General features: G+C 32.7%; 2 protein-coding genes across 3 annotated transcripts; one reads left to right on the top strand and one right to left on the bottom strand.

The window, feature by feature from the left end:
- The first annotated feature begins 6,569 nt into the window (after positions 1-6,569).
- Positions 6,570-14,406, top strand: LOC122579091 (magnesium transporter MRS2-I-like). Of its 2 annotated transcripts, XR_006320604.1 has the most exons (12): positions 6,570-7,080; positions 8,637-8,666; positions 9,457-9,586; positions 9,672-9,793; positions 10,424-10,498; positions 10,760-10,984; positions 11,070-11,114; positions 12,153-12,197; positions 12,294-12,323; positions 12,410-12,529; positions 12,910-13,065; positions 13,821-14,406. XR_006320604.1 is itself a non-coding variant. In XM_043751192.1 (11 exons), exons 1-11 carry the CDS (start codon positions 6,838-6,840, stop codon positions 12,994-12,996), a joined length of 1,152 nt encoding a protein of 383 aa, XP_043607127.1. In that variant the 5' UTR covers positions 6,571-6,837; the 3' UTR covers positions 12,997-13,250. The 2 variants fall into 2 exon arrangements, 1 of the variants encoding a protein (XP_043607127.1); XM_043751192.1 differs by lacking the exon at positions 13,821-14,406 and having other exon boundaries at positions 6,571-7,080; positions 12,910-13,250.
- A 1,223-nt stretch (positions 14,407-15,629) lies between these two features.
- LOC122585715 (phospholipase A1-Igamma2, chloroplastic-like) lies at positions 15,630-18,078 on the bottom strand. The gene is made up of 3 exons (XM_043757839.1): positions 17,324-18,078; positions 16,757-17,223; positions 15,630-16,270 (listed from the first exon to the last, which is right to left on the bottom strand). Exons 1-3 carry the CDS (start codon positions 18,074-18,076, stop codon positions 16,030-16,032), a joined length of 1,461 nt encoding a protein of 486 aa, XP_043613774.1. The 5' UTR covers positions 18,077-18,078; the 3' UTR covers positions 15,630-16,029.
- Between the last annotated feature and the right edge of the window lie 6,057 nt (positions 18,079-24,135).

Below are 24,135 nucleotides of genomic sequence, written 5' to 3'. Positions count from 1 at the left end.
ACCATCAGTCACCACTCACTTCCCATTTTTCATCACCACCGTAATTACCTCGCTGCATTACAAGAATAACCTCCTAGTTAAATTTAAAGGATGTTGCCGTGTTGCTACTTTAGGTGTGGGCCAAAGATGAAGTTTTGCCATTTGTTGTTTTTATAGAAGTGGTTAACATATTCCTTTTTGCTTCTTTTCATGCCTTTTGGCACTTCTATCTAAGGATTAATATCTTAAAATACACTCGTAACAAATTTTGTATGAATGTTTATAGTGGAAAATAATTAAAATCGCGTGTATTGTATATGTAAACAACTCAAAATTATGTTTATAGTATGTAAGAAAATATATCCGACCAATGAAACGCTAACAAGTGGCAGCTATATATAGTTGTTACATATGTTTTCTTACATACAATAAACATAATTTCGAGTTGTTTACATACAATACACACGACTTTAGTTATTTCCCACTATAAACATTCGTTCAAAGTTTGTTACATTTTAGAATACTTATCCCATTTTATCTAACTTTTCTATCTACTTACCCTCTTACCCAAAAATAAAAGGGATTAGTTTCCTGGAATGTAACTATCTTTGACCGAATGTCGATAGTAGGAAAAAACTAAAGTTATGTGTATTGTATGTAAGCAACTTGAAAAAATGTTTATTGTATGTAAGAAAACATACGTGGCAACCATATACAGGTGCCACTTGTCAGATTTTAATTGGTTGAAACGAAATTTTTACATACAATAAACATTATTTCAAAGTTGTTTACATACAATACACACAACTTTAGTTATTTCCTACTATAAACATTCGTTCAAAGTTTCTTACATTCGAGAAAACTAATCCCTTTTAAAGCCTTTTCTATCTTCTATATTGTTATATAAGAAAAGTCCTATCATGTTAAATGTAAAGTTTACAATATTCGATTTAACCTGAAGTTTGATTGAAATTAATCTGACAAAAATTATAATGAAGTTGTGAATTCTCAACTTGCCGACATGTTAAACTTGCCCAAATTATTATTATGGTCAAACCTAAGTTGGACATTTAATCAACTCAAAAATGTTTTTAATATACTAGTCTTGTACCCGTGCGATGCGGCGGGACATAAGAAAAAAACACTGGTTATTTAGCGGTACCTGCGCGATTAGCGGATCACCATACCTATGGCTATGTGTGTTTTTGACAGTGGAGACGACGGCTGTTTTGGGGGGCGATGGCTATGTGTATTTTAGAGGGAGGCGGCTTGAGGGGATGTTTGTGTGTGTTTTGTTCCGGCGGATGTATGAGTGTGTTTTTTGGTATAATATGTGAGCAGCTTCAGGGGAAGAAAATGGAGACAAATTGGGCGTAAGGTTTTCTTAAGGGTATTTTCGATATTTCAGGATTAAAGTGTTTGGTGGTAGTTTAAATTAAAAGGGTAAAATAGTGAATTTAAAGGTAGAGTATTTAATTTGGAAAGGGGTAGTTTGTTTATATAGGGAGTATAAATAAAAGTTTATATAATAGTCCCTAAAAGTTTGACAATTTTTTGTTGAGGCTTTTTAACCTAATAATATCAAGTCGGGTTAAGGTTAGATATTTTTAATCGGTCAACTTAAACCCGACTAGTTTGCCATCCTCAAAAAGCAAAAATGAAGTTTACATTTGAAAAATTGAAAGGGAGAAAAAATGTTTTTGTAATAGCGGGAATCAGTGTTGTCATGTGCAATTGATCATTGCCTCATCTTCATTGTGTACAAATAATGGGGAAAGTATTTACGTTGACGATACCATTGCTACAACAATACCAAGTTATGTAATGCTGCTACAACATCGATCTTTGGCCTCAAAAAGACTTGCAAAAATTGTTAAAAGCTGAACACATTGTTGAGATGAGTGAATTAATTATTTTTTTTTATATCTTCGTAATAATACTCGTACTAGATTATTACCCGCGTAATACGCGGGAAACATATATAAATAATGACATGTTAGTTGACAAATATTTAATCGGGTAAGAATTAAACCACTAAAAAACATGAAGTTACGTTAGTGGTCGTAGGATTCCGGTTAACATTGACCAAACATTTGAAAAATAGATACATCATCTATTAGAGGCCTCACTAAGTAAGGTTTTTGTTTGTTTGGATGTCTTTCATTCATCTGAATAAGTCTGCATTGTCATTGTACTTCTGTGTTAAAGTTTTGCTCAAATAATTTAGTCATCTACTGAAATTACTAAGTAATTTAATTATCAATCTATATATCGTATATTGAGTTAATCTAATTTAAAATTATGCATAATATTATTTCAATTTTCATACAATTTTTTTTTTGATATATAATTGTAATAGCTTACTATAAGTTCTATAACTGTTTTTAGTTTTTTTTAAGAAGATCGGATTGACATCTGCTATAGTTTTCAAAACATTGATTTCAAAATAATAAGATATTAATGATATGTCGCTAAATACTTTTAAAAAATTTTATTAAGTTATATGGTAAAAATTCTAAAAAACATAAATTAATAAAAATGTATTACATTAAAAAAGAATATTTATTTAAAAAAAATAAAAAACTGATTTTAAAGATGAAAAATGATGCCAAATATAGAAATATTAGTTTCCATAATTGTATCATAAAATTTTTTAATTATTAATGTCTTCAAATCTAAATATAAAAATAATAATCATCTAAAGTTATCAATAAAACCAAATCTAAAAAAGTTATAAAAAAAAAAAGATATATGACAATTATCATTTGATAAAATGGCTATAATTAAAAATTGAACTTAATCTAAAGGTCCATATATTCTCAATTTATGAATTAAAGTTTCTCTTTTATATATATTTAAAGATAGTGTGATCGCTATTTTTCAAAGAAACAAAGTTTATCAACCATGGAGGTTTAGTATTGTTGCATCCATTAATGGATATGTATATGAGAAAAGTTCCTATTAATGTATATGAAAACTGGTGCTCAACCATTGAGCTATAAAGGGAAGTACATATACATATATGAGAAAAGTTTGCATCCATTAATATTGTTGTTGTACCAAACTTATGCAGCTAACCCGGGAAGATGAAGAAAAACAAGATGTAGAGTCTGAATAATACAAATAAAAAATGGATGCACATAAATAGAACTGCCTAAAATATCATAATATGTAAACCATGTATATTCGATCGATATGCTTTGAAAGTTGAGCAGATATTACATAATACACCCAATTAAAGGAATGATATTTCATCAAATGTAATGATAAATAAACAAATAAAGAGGGAAATAGAAATATAATTCTGGTGATGCGTTTCCTAAAAATAAAGAATATGGTGGAATAATAGGAAGGAGGTGGGTTAGGTTTCGTGGGGTTTGCAAAAGTGGGGTAGTGGCAGTAAATTAATTTGGTTTTTTAATTCCAAGTGTACCCTTTTCTATTTTAATTTAATATAAAAATCGGTCAAAGTTATCTGATCGTTGATCTAAATTGTGGACCGTCGAGATATGTTCTTTTTTGTTCGCATTCTAATTCCGTTCGCATTAGATTCCCCCCATATATATATATATATATATATAAGGGATTGAGTACTGTAAAACAAGTATTAAAGTAAAATAAATAGTGCAAGATCTTGACCCTTGGATCATGATTAAATTGATGCATGAAGATTCAAAGCAATTGATTCACAATGATTTTCATTATGCACAGTGATTTTCAGTAAAGATAATCCTATTGTTTTATTTGTTTTACTTTAATACTTGTTTTATTTTAGGGAAAAATCCATATAAAGGTAACCTATTTACAAAAATTTCCTATTAAAGGTAACCTATTTTGTTTTCGTCTATTTAAAGGACCCTATTTTCAAAAATTTCCTAATAAAGGTTATCTTGTTAGTTTTTAACAGACGATGCCCGTTAAGTGCCATGTCACCGATGCCACATCATCAGATTTGTTGACGTCATCAGATTTGCCACATCACCAAACGAATATAAGCTAGTCAAAGTCAACAGCCACGTCCGCAAATCTGATGACGTGGCATCGGTGACGTGACACTTAACGGATATCATCTGTCAAAAATTAACGAGATACCCTTTATTAGAAAATTTTTGAAAATAGAGTCCTTTAAATAGACGAAAACAAAATAGGTTACCTTTAATAGGAAATTCGTATAAATAGGTTACCTTTTTATGGATTTTTCCTTTTATTTTACCTAAAACCATTATATATATATATGTATGTATGTATGTATATGATAAAATGGAGTATGTGGCTGTTAGACACCTAAGCTTGGGTGTAGAACCCCTCACATACTAATTTTTTAATATATCTATAAATGCTTGGTCCCCCAATGCTTTTTATGGATTAAAAAAACAAGATGTGAGAGATTCTACACCCAAGCTTGGGTGTCTAACAGTCACATAAACCCTAACCTCTCTCTCTCTCTCTCTATATATATATATATATATATAGGGAAAAGGGAATATAAAGCTGTCCGGCACCTAAGATTAGGTGTGGAACCCTTCACATACCCATACTTTATTATTTTTTGTTTAATGAATAAATGTTTGGGGCCCATGATATTTATGGTTTAAAAAATTAGTATATGAGTGTTCCACACCTAAGCTTAAATACCCGACAGCCTTATATTATATATATATATGGGGGACAAACAGATAAGAACAGTATTAGTGTATAATTAATTATCATTATTTAAGTGTTTAACAAGACATTGGTCTGTCAAAATCGAGAAAAAATCATGTTTTTTGTTTTGTGCATCTATCTTGGATGCATACTCATCAAAATGATGTATCCAACAAAAAACGTGATTTTTTTCAATTTTGACGGATCAATGTGTTGTTAAACACTTAAATAATGATAATTAGTTATGCACTATGTTCGTTTTATGGACTGTTAATACATCAAAATGATGTTTTTAAGTGTTCTTACCGTTTTTAATTTAAGATTGTTCTTACCGGAGTGTTATCTCATATATATATAGATATTATTTAAATATAAATATAAATAGGGAAAAGGGAATTTAAGGTTGTCTGACACCTAAGCTTAGGTGTGGAACCCTTACAGACTAATACTCTAGTATTTCTTGATTAATGAATAAATCCTTCGGCCCCATAAATTTTATAATTTAAAAAATTAGTATATAAGTGTCTAAGCTTAGATACCTAACAACCTTATATAATAATATAACCATCCCCCATATATATATATATATATATATATGGGAAAAGTGAATATAAGGTTGTCCGACACCTAAGCTTAGGTGTAAAACCCCTTACATACAAATTTTTTAATATTATTTGATTAATGAATAAATGTTTGGGCCCCCATTATTTTATGAATTTAAAAAATATAATATGAGTGTTCCATACCTAAACTTGGGTACTTAACATCCTTATATTACCATTCGTATATATATATCTATCTATATATATATATAGAGAGAGAGAGAGTTGGTTATTGTAAAATAAGTATTAAAGTAAAACATAAAATACAAGATCTCGACCCTTAGATCTTGGTAACATTGATGCACGGAGATTCACGAAACACAAGTGTAGATATTGATGCACAATGATTTTCATGATCCACGGTGATTTTCAGTGAATAGAAACATATTATTTTATTTGTTTTAGTTTACCAGGAACCTATATATATGTGGAAAATCGGATATGCAATTGACTGCAAAGTTCATAGATGAAGTCACACATACATATCATATAGATGATTGATCTATTACAAAAGTGCCCCCTGATTTTCAAGGTACCATCCGTTCGTTGTCACAAGCTTGAACCTTTAGACGACTCTTGCTTGAAGTAGTACTCTGTATCCAAGCTAAGCCGATATAAATATAAAACTTGGGCCTTTAAAGGCCTTGTGCGATTGCCCACTTCTTCCTATGCCTAAGTCCTTCATGCTAAAAATTCTCCTAATACTTTAAGAAGGTGACATGTGGTATCCACTAATTTTCGTTCATAATTTTGCTCATGATTTTTTCACATGTCATAATCTAATAGTTAAGAGAATTTTTAGTCTATTAGTTTAGAAGGATTAATTATTTCCCATAATAATATTAGTCCTTGAGCTTTAGCTCAATGGCTGAAAGACCATTCCTCTTTACATGAGGTCTTGTGTTCAAGCCTTGGGGAAGACATAAGAATTAAGACCCTTTTTGAAGGCTTGACTTTGGTTTACCCATGTTCAAGTCTGAGGGGACAAAGTTTACTCCTATCAATTGTCATGCCTTCGAGCGGACTAGTAGGGGGTTTTTCCCCATCGGATATTTGTAATAGACATTTTTACTTTGGGAAAGTTCTTTAGCGTGGATCCAGTTAAGACAATATATGCTAAATTTTTTGTTATCGAATCACGACATGAAGTTTCATGCATCTTTCAAAAAAAATTTCCCATAATAATATTTAAGTGCAAATTGGAATTCGTCATTGACTACAAAACATTTGTTTAATGACTAATAAATTATCATTTATTTTTTAATTTTAATGAAAAGAAAAGAAAAAGGGATCTCAAAAGCATGTCAGCATATTTAGAGGGAAGCACAAAATCTACAACTTAATACTCACCCCAAATTCATTCCTTCACTTTGTTTCCAAATAAAATGTAGTAATTTCCCTCTCAATTCCTTCCTTTCAACAAACCCTAATTAATTAAAATCCCATTAATACCTCCCTTCTAATTAACTAATTAATTAATTAGGGTTTTTATAATCTCACAATTTATAATTCATTCATGCAACAACAAAATTAAAAAAAAAATATTAGTAAAATACTCGGGGAATGATTGATAGAAGATACAGGCAGAAGAATAAGAATAATAATAAGAATAATGGGTCGAGGAGAAGTGACATCATCGGAGATGGAAACGACGTCGTCGTTAGTGGTGAAGAAAAAAGCGAGAAGTTGGATATTAATAGATACAAATGTGAATGAAAGTGTGATGGATATAGATAAGTATGCGATTATGCATAGAGTTCAGATTCATGCGCGTGATCTCAGAATTCTCGATCCTCTTCTTTCGTATCCTTCTACTATTTTAGGCCGTGACCGTGCTATCGTTCTCAATCTCGAAGTAACTTTTTTTTTCTTCTTATTATTTTATATTATATACATATACATATAATATAAAATAGAATTTAAAACTTTTTTATTTTACAGTATTGAAACTTTCAATTATGTATGAATTTATCTGATTATATGTGTTATTGAAACCGGTGACGTGTCACTGGTTTATATATCATGAGTGTTTAGATACATACAATAGCAATAAATGAAAGTTTCGATAGATATGAATTATATATATACTAGTCATATTCCCTCGCGATGTGGCGGTGTAGTGGTGGCGGCGGCGGCGGCGAGGAGTGATGGTTATTAATGTAAAAGGGTTATCTAAAGTAGAAAGTATAGATATAGATATCTAAAGTGAAGATGTTTAAAATAGTGAATAAAATGTATGTGCATTTTGGGGTTATCAACAACTTGGTTGAAAAAAATGGAGGGAACCAGATGAATTATAATGTAGTATAGAAGTATAGATATGGATATACGATCACGCGGCAACTTTTAATGGTGACACATACGAAATTTTTTTACGAAGTTGAAATTTTACTGGCTGGTTAAACGATCATTGGAGACATACAATAGCAAAGGTATTATATTTTTACTGAATTTTTCTTTGTTTTGGGGATAAAATTCGTTTAGATTCAATCTTGTAGTGTACAAATATATTTTTAAAAAAGTGCATAATTTGGAGGGGAGATGGTTCGGTTGCTGTTTGGCTTGTAATGTGTATTTGCCGTCTACAGAGTTTGGTACTTATTGGCCCCAGAAACACATGTTTTTTAGCTTTTTAGTTTACGTACATATTTGGTGCGAATTATTGCCATGTGCACGGATTTTCTTTTCTAAATGAACTTATTGGTTCCTGTTTTTCACGAAAGTTGTGAGCTAAGAATAAGATTAAATATTGTCTTGGGTTAATGTGTGGAACTTGGAAGTATTGAATTATTGATAGAAAAGATTATGGTTCATAAGCCTTCAAATGTGTTACTCCATATTACATTATCACGTAATTAAATATAATCCTTATCTGCCCTGCCAGTGTGATGTGTTTGACTAGAAAGTAATATTCAGACAGTTGCGGTTTTGTCTCGAACTAAATGCAGCTTTTCTTTTGTTTTATTTGTATATTTCTAGCTAAAACTACTTATTTTTAGTGGTGATTTTAAGCATGGTCGGCTAGATGTGTATGTTTGTCTTATTGTGTGGCATCTTGGACATTCGAATATTACTTGACAAACTGTGTTTTTCCAGTTAACTCAAAAAACATTTTTTTTTTCAAATCTCTTTGTTTTGGTTTTTAACTTCACTTTTTCTCCGTAAAAAACAAAAGCCTTAAACATTCAGTTCTCACTTTGTGCCAACAAAATAGATGCGTCAAAATTTCTAAAAAGTTGGTATGAATTTATACATTCAATGTATAGCCGTATATCAGAACACATGTTCTGTTTTGTTGGTCTTGTTATACAGTTCGTTTAGCTATTAAAATCTCACTAAACACACTTTTTGGTTTTATTTGTTGGGTTGTATACTAATTATGGCTTCTTGTGATTTATCGGTGTGTTGCAGCATATCAAGGCTATTATCACTGCCGAAGAGGTTAGGATACTTTCTTTTTATCTTCAAATTGTTTAATCAACATCTCTTATATTTGGACGGTATAAGAATTCGTTATCAGGATAATTGACTTGTAACATTATGTGTATATTTGGTGACCAGTTTTGTACTTTTGGGATCTTGTGATTAAGGGTCTCACTTATTTTTACATTTATATGTTAAACTCTCAATAACCATCAAAAATTTGTTTTTTATTGAGTGTGCATAACAACATTCAGCTAGCAGGTTATGCATAGAAACCAAAGCCTTGATGAATTGTACTTTAAACAATATCTTTTTGGCTAGACTCATGTTATCAGTCTGTCTTGTATTTTACGTAAGGTCTCCCTGGAATCGTTAGACATCATTGACTATCTATATGAAATTTTGGAATATGTTCCCGATGTCTCTTTAGTAGCATATATTATAATTTGATGCATTTCCCGTTGCTATGGAAGACATTTCTTATAACTGGAGTGACATTCTAAAGGTTTTGACTAAATTAGTATAATGAGGCGAAACGTTTTGGTTAATTTCTATGTCTCTTTCTTGTAGTTTTATTGTTTCAGGGTAAATAAATGCAAATAATATGTGAAACTGAAAATTATGTTTAGGTGTAAGGAGTCCTTGACACTGGATTTGTCCTCTTGTTTATCAAATGTGTAAATGATCAGGATGCTTAAGTTAGCCAATATTTCTTATTTGTTAAATTAATATATGATCCGCAATGGTGCTTCAGTTAACCAATTTGACCATATTATATTAACTATTTCATATTGTTTTATTCGGGCAGGTCTTGCTTCGGGATCCTTCAGATGATAATGTAATACCAGTTGTTGAAGAGCTAAGGAGGAGATTGCCTGTTACAAATTCTAATCATGGAGAATTGGGTGGCCAGAATGATGATGCTGGCGAAGAAGATGGTATGATTTTATAATATTAATTTTTTCTCTCTATTATTATTATCATTATTTTGTTTTTTGTTTCATTTTTTGATAATGCATGCAGAGTCTCCATTTGAATTTCGAGCATTAGAGGTTTTCCTAGAGGCCATCTGCAGCTTTCATGCGGCGCGTACTACAGAACTAGAAACTGATGCTTACCCAGCGTTGGACGAGCTTACGTCTAAGGTATGTGCTCTTCTAGAAAATTAATAGACGATATAAAGGTTACTATGAAATGATATAATTTTTGTTTGTGTGAACGATGGAATGCTATAAATAAACAAGTTATTTGCATATTCCCGTGTTTATCTTCTCACGTTAAACAAAGTTTGAAAGTAAAATCTGTAGTTCGATGATTACCATCATGTAACCTTTTAAGAAAGTTCCTTTGAAAGATCAACATATATGCTTAAACTGTGTCAATGAACTTTGAAGAAAATAAGACTCGTTTATAGTTAACTGGGCTTCATAATAAAGAACAGTAGTCAATTTTTTTTTTTTTTTGCCAAACTCTATTTTATTAGGATGAAAAACCCCACATTTGTGAGGACATCTTAAGAATCAAATTTAATTATTTTAGTGCATCCCCTTCATTAGTATCTACATAATTCAACTTTGTTGCCAGATTGCCTTCTATCTTCGTGTAAAATGTAATCCTTGAACTATTGTAATGAAATGGAAATGGAAGATTAATGTGTTCTTTTGTAATAAAACTGAACTCTGTTTTCAGTTCCAACTCCAAGTCGATAATTGTTTTTTTGGTGTTGCAACGTTGTCCATATTTTGTGCATATGATCTAACGGTTCATTTTCGCAGATAAGTAGTCGTAACTTGGACCGGGTTCGTAAACTGAAAAGTGCAATGACAAGGTTGACTGCTCGTGTACAAAAGGTATACACGTGTAGATTTGATGACAATAATCAGCCACCGACATGTGTAAAAAGTTTTTTGAAAAAAAATGGTTCTTTATACATATGTAAATTTAGTTGCCCATCTTTAGCTTTCATCATCAGATCATCTGATTTTGATTCAACTCATATTGATAACTTTTAAAATCACATCCAAACACCTTCCTAGTCACTACAAGAGTAACCTAGTTCATTCGAGTACATTGCAAATTCAATCTTAGGTCACTAGTTTAATGTCTTGCAGGTTAGGGATGAACTTGAACGACTTTTGGACGACGACGATGATATGGCAGATCTTTACTTATCACGGAAGCTATCTTCGGCCTCACCAGTAAGTGGGTCTGGTGCTGCTAGTTGGTTTCTTGGGTCACCTACTATTGGTTCAAAGATTTCTAGAGCTAGCAGGGCTAGTGTGATGACGGTTCATGGAGATGAGAATGATGTTGAAGAGCTTGAGATGCTTCTGGAGGTTCTATCTCCTTTTTGAAGTTGTCATTTTCTTCCTCTAAATGGAAAAGAATTAATGCCTAATGGGTTTTCTGGATGTGTTTCAGGCCTACTTCATGCAGATTGATGGAACGTTAAACAAGTTAACTAGTGTGAGTGATGCTAATATTTTATTAATTATAAGCGTATGCATGTGTGTGTGTGTGTATAAATATATGCTTGCGTTTGCTCTTACAAATCAGTATATCTATACCACTATACAAAGTAGATGGTCTATGGTCTTAAAGTTTGAAATATTAAGATCAGGGAATATACTATAATACCCTTACTATAAAATGGAAATAATCATTTGCATCTTTTAATATGCTACTAACAAATAATAACACAACTTTTATGCACCCATGTGTTTGACAATTCAAGCCAACGGTTGGTGAAGCTGGCCACCATTACCCATTGCCGCATGTACTAATTGAATTTTACCACAAAAACTTATCCACCACCGTGCATCATGCGGGTACACTTCTAGTTTTTTCTTTTATTATTATGGCCTTGTAAGTAAGTACATCTTTATGGAATTTATACCAAGGCGTTGATATGAGGGTTGTGATCATTTGAAAAATAAAATTTTTGTGAAAACTAGAAAACTGGCCAAAACACACTGTGATATGAATTTAACACAATGTGTTTTTAGAAAGTTCATATCACAGTATGTTTGAACAATTTTTTGATGTTCACGTATGCTATCAAAAACACATCGTGATTTAACACTTTACACAATGTGTTTTTAGAAAACACAATAAAAACACATCGTGTTAGATTCAAATCTCAGTGTGTTTTGACCAGTTTTCTAGTTTTCATAGAAATTTTAGTTTTCAAATGAACATTTCACTTGATATAATGTATGTCTAGAATAATCACAATTGTTATCTTTTTAGTATGCTTTATTGCTTTGAATGAACATGACTTTTCCTTTGTTCAAAGTTCTAATCTAGAATTGTCACTGGTCATGAAGTATGATAACATTGACTTACTTTGATTCACAAGGTTTCTCCGTTTTGCTATTATTGAGAGATGTTCGTGGTATTAAATCATTATCAACACTCCTGTTTTAACACTACAACCTTTTCTGGATGAAAAATGCATCTTAGAATGAGACATCACAATTAACCAATTAGCATATATTTCTGCAGCTACGTGAATATATTGATGATACCGAAGATTACATCAACATCCAGGTACCCAGAAGCTTTGAATGGGTTTCTTTCTTATTTTATTTCTTTGATTATGTATGTAGTGTGATTCTAAAACCACTATTATTATTCTTACTACAGCTTGACAATCATAGAAATCAGCTAATTCAGGTCAGTTGTATCCTAAGCTTTCTTGTTTATGGCTGCTGTCTTCTATTTTGAGGATCATCTCATTTCGTTTATATTCATGACCACAGCTGGAGCTCTTTTTAAGTTCAGGAACCGTATGCATGTCAATCTATGCATTGGTGACTGGGATATTTGGGATGAATATACCTTATACATGGAACGATGATCATGGCTACATGTTCAAATGGGTCAGTGTAGTATTTTTGAATGCTTAAGGTGGCAAAGTGGGTGGTTCAACATGTTAAAACCGACAGATTATTGTATTAGTCGAAATGGGTCAGGTCAGGGTTTCATCCAATATTTTTGTTTGTTAAAACTGGCAGATTCTTGTATCAGGAGGTTGTATTCGTTATAAAATACATCTTGGGCTGGCTTTTGCTCCGTATACCCTTTGTGCTATTTTTGTTTTACTAAATATCTTGATCTGGCTCAGTTGGATAACCATAACATAGATGTCACATTGATAACTAAATGGGTTGAGATTGCCACCTTGGTAAAATGGATATTGTAGTTCAGAGTATCATAATTTCTACAAAACATTGACCTCTCTTGTTGTGAATTTTGGCAGGTGGTGATCGTGTCTGGTGTTTTTTCTGCAGTCCTTTTTCTTCTCATTGTTTCCTATGCTCGTTTTAAAGGGCTCGTTGGATCTTGAAAACGAATTAGGAAGTCGCTGAAGTCATATGGAATACTAATTTGTAACTCCTGCAGATCCTTTTTTCAGGTACAAAGTACTAATACTTGAGTATAGACTGACTCTATAGTCTCTTGATTTTTTGTTCTCCTTCTCCTTTTTTTCAAGACGAAATAGGAGAAGCAATACAAACTTGAGGTTGGACATAATGCTTATTGTAACCTGGATGGTATACTACTTGAAATAAATATCTGGTGCATCCCTCATTGGTAAAACTTTGGTTGTCTTACATTTGTAGCATTTAGTTATTTAGCTTCTCTTACATTTGTAGTATCTGGTGCATCCCTCATTGGTATGTCTGAACTTTTGGTTGCTTTATTTGGATTTTAGCAGTAGCATTGATATACCTCCAGTGTCAATAGTTCTTGTAGAGGTTGAATTTTCGACCCACTATTTTATAAGGTTGTCAAAGTGGATAATTATTAATCTCAAAGGGTCAAATAACAACTTTACTAAAAAAAGGGAAGGGTCGATTGGGCAGAACGGGCTGAATGTCACCCAAAGTTGATTTTTAATGCAATCTTTCGTGAAGTTCATTTTCCTAGTTATAGATCATTAATTATTGTAGGCTTGTAGCAAGATTGTCATCATAATCACTTATTAAAACAACATAATTACTGTAATTATATCTAATGAGTCAACTACTTCATATTGATTCAAGCATAACCCATATTCATTCGTTATAGAGCCTACCAACCTTTCTTTTCGCCTCTAACTTTCATTAACTTTAAGCTTAAGAGTAAAACTTTGGCTGTCTTCCTATTGAAATGAAAAACTTTGTTCAGGTTATGGTGTTCTTGTTGTACATACTTTTGCTCCAAGATGGCTTGTAGTCCTTGTACAATCGTGTATTTTGTAAAGATATGTGTTGTTGGCTGGTAAAATCGACAAAGGACTTGGCAGGTCTGAAGCTAAATACCCCATAGAAGTTTGAGATAAACTTAGATGGCCAAGGATTGGATGCTATTATAACAGTGTGAATGCAAATAGATCAATCTTGTGGCATGCCCTATAACTACAGCATTTTTAGGTTGATGGGAAGTTTCTGCTGTGGCAAATTTGCTTCAAATTAAGCGGGTTCAATTACAGAGAACATATTCGTCTTGTGCATGGTTTTAACTGATTTGATCAAGGGCAAGGTAGTGACTAATCTTGGTTTCTTACAAGTTCTGTTTAGGCATCATTTTTTTGTTTTCCTTCTCATAGTTATAGGCTAAGAAAGATTACACATAATACCTCACAAATGTATGGAAGTAGTGAAATCAAGGTGGTGTCGGTACTACTAGTTAATACAATAAGGTTCTGTTAATCGTAATGATGACAATGACTTAAATTAGTAGAAAATAGCATGTAATTACAGTTGACTTGGAACTTGCATTGTTATATGCCTATTGCCAACCCAATAGAAAGTACGATGAAAGTGTAAGGAAGAAGACAAGTTTCTACCTAATCATGTTCTATACTAGATTAAAATATTATTCGAACTTGTCATATCATACATATAGATTTTTTTATTTTTATTTTTTATGTATGCAACATGTATTAGAAAATTTTGAATACGCGGAGTAAGATTTGTTCTAACTAAAAAACAATGTTTTCTTTGTTTTTTGTGTTTTAAGTTATTTGCAAATGGGCCTTTATTTTCCAGTAGCTTTAGGGAATTACTGGGTATAATCCTACATTCACACATTGGTCCATGAACAAACTTATTTATACATGTCGATTTTCATTAACATCATAGCAATCGTTGTGTAGCAAAAAGATAACGTGAAAACTGGATATGTATATATCCAAGTGTATACGTCCATACTAAACTGCCTCATCATCTTTTTGATACTCGTGAATTGTCAATGGTTAATGAAAGTCTAAAGTATACAAACATGTTAGCCTTAATTTGAATGAAAAATGAAAATTGTATGTTACATGTTAAAATGTAATTGAAAGAAAACAAGAAACGGTCGCCAAATGGTGAAGTATGATGGTATAGTATCTCAAACAAGAACTAAAATCACAAGAAATATAGTAAAAGGATTAGAACCCAACTTTATCATTAACTCTTTTATACTTTCATATTAAGGGCTAATTTATACTAACTAATAAAGAGAAAGCCCTCTTTTTAATTTTAAGTAATTGTCTTTAAAATCTCTTAAATACCCTTGTACTTTTTATAATACATCTATATATACTTCTATATTACTATATAAAAATTATACCCCTATGTTGAAAAGTTTACTATTTTGGTTTATGTAAAATTACCATTTTAACCTTAATTAATTAACTTACACAACCGTTTCATAATTTTTTAAAAGATATTCACTATGCCTAAAAATCATATATCTTTGTATCAATTACCAACACCATTTGACGCCGACGCCACCACATCGCAACTAATGTCATCGCCGCCGCATTGTGCGGGTATCATGCTCGTGAAAGATAAAACATTTGGCTTAAGGCGGCTATAGTCGTTATGAGCGTCTAATTACTTATTATAAGATTCTAGTTTGTTGATGCAACTGAAAGATGGCTACAATCGAATTAACATTTAGCCATAAACAAATGAAACATATTTATTACGGCTGCGAATTTGCTAAACGTCACCCAAAATGTCTTCTCTAAATTATATACAGATGAAATTATAATGTTCGTTGAATTAGTTCTAGTTTTATGTACAAGATGTACTAAATTGAAAGAATTTACTAAAAGCTAATGATAGAATAGCTATTCAGGTGGTGAGTCTCCAAGATTTTACGCAAGAGATGATAGTTCAAATCCTGGTAAGAACCCAATACCATTTAAGATGTGTGGGGAGCCTCGTCTTTTTTCCATGGAACGTCTATTCAGAGTTGGATGTAGCAGGGTCCGGTTAAGACTTAAACAGTCGACTGTTCTGGTATGACCTTGGATGGTGGGGGCCAAGTCTCAATTCGAAAGTTGTCGTTCTAAAAAAGGTTATCTAAATGAATTTCGAAGTTGTAGTTGACATAGATTTCCAAGCTATATGAGACCTAGATTTCTAAGATGAAGTTCGACTTCGTCTAGTCGTAGATGATCCTCGATGCCATTTTGTTTTGGCAACTCCCATATGCCATTAGCGTTTTTTCGGAGCCCTTTGTTCTCGACTTGTGACCAATTCGGTGGAATTAAATATTCGTGCTTCAAAATGTCACCATTTCTATTAACCAATGCTTTGTCCATTCCTGTTGCTGGCGAAAATTTGGCATCTTTACCATGGTACCTGAATGAAAATTTCAAACGATTCATAATATGAGATATTCAATTGTTTTGTCTATATCATGGTGTATGATAATCCCGGAAACAGTCTTTCTATCCCCGAGTAGAGGTATATATTACTATCTATCTATATATCATCTTTCATAGTATACCATCTTTAGAAACCTCCATCCTAATATAAATGTTCAAATTTGATTTGCTGAGACTTTCTTCTTTAATTTTGACCGTAATTATTATTGTTTGTATAATATAATACCTAATAAAAATTATATCAATGAAAACTATATCTAAACATATTCTATCCATATATTTTACATCGATTACTGTATAATACGCACGAAACAATTTACGATCAAAGTTTAGAGAACAAAAAACTTCAAAAGTCAAAATAGCATATTTAAATTGGTACGGAAATAGTAATTAAGATTGGGTATTCTTGTTAATTGTGTGTATAATTAATAGTCAAACAAAGGCGTTTTTAGTAACGTACCCGTCTAGTAGATGCAAGAGAAGTTCCAAGTTATGCATCGAAGCCAAGTCTAACTTTTCTTTAACATAAAAAGATTTCATGTGATTCAAAGCAATTTCCTCCCCAATGTGTGAGTAGAAAATTGTAGTCCAATCCGCAATACTTTGAGCCAAAGATGATGTGAATTCGTTTAAAAGTACTCCTGGTACATTAGGAACTTTATCATGGACGTTAAACACTCTCAACACCTTAATTCCTAGCTCTTCGACTCGCTTTTTAAACCTTGTGTTGCCAACCCTCGGTCCTGAAAACGATATCACCGATATGGGTGTTTTTTGCTTGTCGATTCTATGTAAGTCAGATTCTGCTATGTCGTAAGCACTTAAAATCGCCAAAGCACTCCCCAAGCTGTGACCGGTGATTGTGATGCTCATTTCTTCGCCTTTTTGCCCATATATCTTTGTTAGTCTCCTTATTTCGGCTAAAAGCTGTTTTAAAAAGATAAATACTAATTAAATGATATGATATAAATTTGGTTGAAAATTTAGTAAATAATACTCCTACTAAGATAGAAGATAAAAACATTACCTGTTCACGGGCAGAGAACATGGAATATAGACATTTTTGATGTTTATCGGTATAAATATGCAAAAAACCAGCCATGACTTTGATGCCCGGGTCTTGGCTTGCCAATTTTTGAGTCGAGACAGGTTTCAGGAAATTCACTAAATCTTCCATCCATTCTAATTTTGTGACGGTACCTCTCCACGATATTGTGATGTCTCGTCTCCCTAATCTAGCAGTCGTCTCATCATTTGAGACGGCTACATAGCCCATCCAATTCACGACTGGGTTCCATGGCCCGTCTGAGTGGATGGACTTCGTAAAAAACTTGGGAATGAGATTACTTGTATTACTTGAGTAAATGTAGCTTGTGATATCATATCCCACATTATCTATCCCAAGATCTTGAAAAAAAGTCTTGGGTGGAACCTTACAACTTCCACAATACTTTGAATACGGGTTGTTATCAAATGCGTCGTAACACGCTTGGGCCATTTCTCCGTAGCGTATGAGCTCACATCGTAGGAGTGGATCCATTGGGTTAAGCATTTTGGACCAATTGTCTTGACCATGTATGTCCCTCCATTGTTCATGAACACAACTAGTCTTTTCTATGGACTTAAAGGTGGCTGACACACCGCACTTCACACGGAAGGCCCGGAACATTTTTTGATATCGTAAACTGAAGTAAAATGGGGTTGAAATCTTGGTGAAGGTTTGATTGTGGAGATGATGAGTATTGCCATTGGAATGAAAATTGAGCTTGATGGTAGCCATTAAAGAATTGAAGCTATGAATGATTTGCATTGGAGGAACTTATTATATTTATAAGGAACAATTTGCAAGTCAAAGTCATTTACTTGGAATGAATTCAGTATTTTCCATGTAGCTGACAATAATAAACAAATGTAATTTGCTCAAACTTAGATTTAGAAAACCTTAGTATAATTTGATTACACGTTATTCTTTTTTGTCCAATTTTGGGATATATTTGCAGAGATATTTATTTCTAAACTTATTATTAGTTGATAGTTGATATAATCAACGTGGGTTGGTGATGGTGTAAGTCACAATCACGTATTCAACAAATTGAAATTATTGACAAACCATTAATCTATTTAAGTATCTATCTTACAGAGGAAACCTAAACTTTAACCGAACATAGAAACCAAATCCTTAATCACATGTAATACATCTATGAAATTTTGATTATTAAAGTCATCGGGTACACTGAAGTTTGCATCAATCAAAATAACCATTAGTGGGACGGTGGAGATTTAATTCACACATTGGAAATTTACATTGCTTTAGTTGAAAGAATTTGCAATAAGTATTCGACTTCCAAGTTCGTTTATACGAAGTTAAACTTTGCATCTTAAATCGGTTGACCTTTATAATAGTTTAACGAATTGACCTTCAAATTCGTTTTGCTTACAAGTTTGTTTGTCCATTCTAAGTTCGTTTTCCAAGCAAGTTCTCTGGTATTCTTTATTTTGTATACGTTTAGTTAAATTCATATTATAATGATCACTTTAGTATTTACACATTTGCGATTTTGCGTGCAACATGGTTATTTAAAGCATAAACGAACAACAAAACATACAGTGAATTAAACCTTGTGGAGTGAAAGGACAAAGTTGTCCCCTATGTGACTTTAACCCCTTTCTTTTACTTAGAGGGTGTTTGGGAATGCGTTTTCAAAATAGATTATCTTGTTTGTATAATCAGAATCGGATAATTAGATATAACAAAACACAATATGAAATTATAGTGTTTGGAATTGATTATGTTGTTTAATAAAGTCATAATCAGATAATTAGTTTTTAGTGTTTGGTAAATATATATAATTTGGTGACTCAACCAATCAAATGATCAAAAAGAACATTTGTTTATATTATTAAAATAAAATACATATAATCATATATCAATAAACTTATATTATAAATAAGCCACTAAAACACAATTTGAATAAATTAACGGCATATAAAAAGTTGAAATAGCGATATAACAATATATATATATATATATATATATATATATATATATATATATAAGAGAGAGATCAAATAAGAAGGTATGTTAAGAAGAGAAATGAGAAAATGTCCTATTGGCCAATCAGAGTGTGACACGTCGCCTCTAAAAAAAATGCGCGGTGACATTTTTGTAAATAATTTGACTTCAAACCTAAGCTGACCCAATCCACCTCAAGCTGACCTAACCCAAGCTGACTCAACCCAAGCTGACCCACCTTAACCTGATTCAGCCCAAGCTGACCAACCCCAAGCTGACCCAACCGAACCCTAAGCTGACCTAATCAAACCCCAAGCTGACCCAAACCCGTAATCTACATTTGTGTAGATTTAATCTACATTTGTGTAGATTATGTGTGAATTGTGTCAAGCTAACCCAACCCCAACCTGACCAGACCCCAAGCTGACCCAAAACCCAGAACCCATAATCTACATTTGTGTAGATTATGTGTAAATTGTGTCAAGCTAACCCAACCACAAGCTGACCCAACCTGACCAGACCCCAAGCTGACTCAAACCTGACCCAAGCTGACCCAACCCAAAACCCAAGCTGGCCCAAAACCCATAATCTACATTTGTGTAGATTATGTGTAAATTGTGTCAAGCTGACCCACCTTAACCTGATTCAGCCCAAGCTGACCCAACCGAACCCCAAGCTGACCCAATCGAACCCCAACCTGACCCAAACTCGTAATCTACATTTGTGTAAATTTAAGTAGATTATGTGTAAATTGTGTCAAGTTAACCCAACCCCAACCTGACCAGACCCCAAGCTGACACAAACCTGACCCAAAACCCAGAACCCATAATCTACATTTGTGTAGATTATGTGTAAATTGTGTCAAGCTAACCCAACCCCAAGCTGACCCAACCTGACCAGACCCCAAGCTGACCCAAACCTAACCCAAGCTGACCCAACCCAGAACCCAAGCTGACCCAAAACCCATAATCTATATTTGTGTAGATTATGTGTAAATTGTGTCAAGCTGAACCAACCTGAACAGACCCCAACCTGACCCAGACCCAAGCTGACCAAGCTGATTATACTGACCAACCAAGCTGACCCAGACCCAAGCTGATCAGAACCCAGACTGACCAACCAAGCTGATCAGAACCCAAGCTGACCCAGACCCAAGCTGATCGGAACTCAGGCTGATCACTTCAGAAAAGTTTGATTTATTTACCAAAATACCACCGCGCATTTTTTTCATTTTGACACATGTCGTGTTCTGATTGGTTCATAGGACCTTCTCTCGCTTCTCTCCTTAAGACACCTTCTTCCAGGATCTCTACTATATATATATATATATATATATATATATATATATATATATATATCATTAATAAACATCAACTATGATAAAATCATCTAAATTTGTTTACTTGATATTTATATCATAGTATATAGAATTATTCAAGCATTAAGTATATAATGTTGTAAAAAGTATACACTAAGAAATTTACAAAGTCAATAAGCAAACAATTAATAGGCATAAATTAATCCTCAAACTTTGTTATCGATCAAGAAAAATACTAATTGTCAATCTTAAGTTTTGGTTGTCTTTGAATTAATGAATAAGTTCAAGATAATACTCATATTAAAATAATTAACAAATTCATTATTTTTGTTGGTGTATTGAGAATTGCTAGAAGCTCCTACATGTGCTCTGCTATGAAATTATAAATACGCGTGTAAAGTGACAGTTGCTTAAAAAGTTAAAAGGGATATGATAGTAAAATTAAAGTGGGAGAACGAAGTGTTTTAGCTCCGTTTTGTAACAATAGGGGAAGACTTACTTCTGGATTCTTGCGTTTTGAATTTGTAAAAACGTGGAAAATCAATTTTTTTTGAGGGTTTTTACCAAACACTAAAAATAGATTATTTGTGGTTTCAAAATACAATAATATAATAATTTTGTTAAAAAAACAATTCCAAACACCCCCTTAGACTTAACAGTTAACAACTTAATGCATTCAGTCAAATTTTTGGTTTTTTTTACTTAATAAATAAAAATAACCGTCAATTACCTATATTTTATTTAATACATATTAGACATTATTTATACCATTGATATCGTTTATTTTATACATATTTATTTTACATAGATATCATTTCTTTTATTTCTGCGCTTGTTTTGATGGACTTTTATACTAATATATGTTTTATTTTAATTATAGGTCCATACGGTGGAGTATAATAAAATGCTTATGTTAAGTTCGAATTACTCCTATTTTGAAGTTAGACGGAAAATGCTTATGTTAAGTTCGAATTACTCCCATTTGATATTAATATTTATCCTTTGTAATGAGTTTGATGGTGGGCTACAAAGCCGTAAGATGCAAAAGAATGGGCTTAAGACTCCTTATTTCATGAAGAAGAGTTGTAGTCGGTTATCAGCTATCACAAAATTTATAACCTATAATTTCATATATATATATATGGGTTGAGTATTATAAAACGAGTATTAAAGTAAAAACAAATAAGACAAGATCTTGACCTTTAGATCATGGTTAATTTGATGCATGAAGATTCACAAAGCAATTGATGCACGATGATTTTCATGATGCACGGTGATGTTCAGTGAAGAGAATCATATTGTTTTATTTGTTTTACTTTAATAGTTGTTTGATTTTACCTAAAACCTATATATATATATATATATATGCAAGTTATTTTAGAACCACTTATTTTAGGACCAATTTTAAGACATGTGTTTTTTTGTAACTTACACACTACCATGATCATCTCCGACCACCACCATGATTTTCCGGTGGGCTCGTCGCCGGAAAGTCTTGTAAGTTACAAAAAGCACATGTACTAATTAGTCATAAAATAAGAGGTAGTACTAAAATAACCCACCCCTATAAATAAATAAATATATATATATATATATATATATATATATATATATATATATATATCATTGTGATGAGAGGAGGTCGGCTGGTGGGGCTTCGGTGAGAATTGACAGTCGCCAATTTAGAACCTTACTTGGTGAGGGGTAGGGATGAGTAAATGACCCGCAAACCCGTGACCCGCCTCAAACCCACTCGTGCCCGACCCGAACCGACCCGCCCGAGTGCTTAACAGGTCGGGTTTCGATTTAGCTTTTTATGGATTTTTGGTTCTCGGGTCGGGTCGGTTCAAATTCGGAAAAACCCGACATAGCTGCAAAAATATGGATATTTATATTAACCATCGAAATCTTGGTGTTTGAGATGATTTACGTAAGAAGGTGGCAGTGTCGAGCATCAGGAGGAGAAGAAAAGAGCTTATCTTCACCATGGATGGACATAGCCTGTAACTATTTATACCTGGCTGTTGTCGAGCATATGGAGGAGAGCAAAGGCTTTACATTTCAAGTAAGTCATATTCTTGTTCTTCTTCACATTTCTCTTCTACATCCAGGTCAAGCCTTACAAACCGAACCCGACCCGGTAAAACCTGAGCCCGAACCGACCCGCCTGGGGGTTCAACGGGCCGGGTCACGCTTCTTGTTTTCATGCAATCTCGGGTCACGGGTCATGCCGGTTCGGTCCGGGTTTTGACCCGTGCACATCCCTAGTGAGGAGTTTTGTCGATGTAAGAGGAACCAAGAAAGATTAAATTGCTTCTGTTACTGTTTGATCATCACCACAAGTCCACAACAGCCACTGTTCTATTCTCTTTTACTTTTATTTTGCATTAAATTATTTAATAATTCAAGACTTTGATTATATGAATTCTTTTATTTTCATGTTTATTAGTTTTGTTATGAGTAGCTAATCTTTTCATCATCTACCGAGATAAAATAAGACATAATGTGACGGTTACACTATTTTATTAATTCAAAGTTGATTTCAATTATAGGTGTCGAGATCTTGATGAATTGATTCTTTATTAATTATTATTTTCATATTGATAATATGTGTGTTCTTCGATAGTGGTACTAGTAGAATATATATATATATATATATATATGATTTCAATTGTTTATCTATAATAAATTATCGCTAGTTCATGGTATGATATTGAATGTCATTTTAAAACTTTTTGTCAACATGTTGGTTAACGGTTGGTGGTACCACGTTGTCTTCACATAGATACAATTTTTAATTCGATAATGAAATAAACTAGTTGGTTAGAGAAAAAATTTTAAGCATTGGTGGTACCGACTTTTACAAAGGAACTAATTAATTAGGTGATTTAAATGATTTTACAAACGTTGGTGGTACCAGTTTGTGTCTTTATTTGGTCACGATTATTTTGTCAACTGAATTGGATTTGAGCTTAATTATGTGCAACCCGAACTGTTGTCGAGTGGATTCGAGGTAGATGACTTTCCGTTCTTCTGTTTAAAACTAAACTCTTTCAGATTAATTCTTTGGAATTATTTGGAATTACTAACTTGCTCAATTTACTAACTGTTTTCAAAAACCCCATCATCTTTTAGAATTACATTAGACTTGCATTTTTCCTAAATAATAGTCCCTGTGATCGATCCTGGACTTGCCTATTAGCTAAACTATATATGGACGGGTACACTGCCCACAAATGTGTAATAGTCGGTAATTAGGTAGTTCTTGTTTTTTAATTTAAGACTCGATTTTACACATCAAGTTTTTGGCGCCTTTGCCGGGTACTTTTGTTTTAGTAGTTGTTTAATTTTGTAGTTCGACCCTTTCTCACATTTACTTGTGAGAAGGTTAATTGCTTTATTAGATAGATTTTATTTCATTTTCATTTTTGTTTCATTTGTAACAGGTGCAGTTGACGTTTTGTTTTGTGGTGATTATGCAGGTTCTTGCTAGTTGATGAACGCTAGA

This window comes from Erigeron canadensis, chromosome 1 (assembly GCF_010389155.1).
Source record: "Erigeron canadensis isolate Cc75 chromosome 1, C_canadensis_v1, whole genome shotgun sequence".
Classification (NCBI taxonomy): Eukaryota; Viridiplantae; Streptophyta; class Magnoliopsida; order Asterales; family Asteraceae; genus Erigeron; species Erigeron canadensis.
The sequence above is the reverse complement of the archived record's forward strand: the minus strand, read 5'-3'. Positions and strand labels throughout refer to the sequence as shown.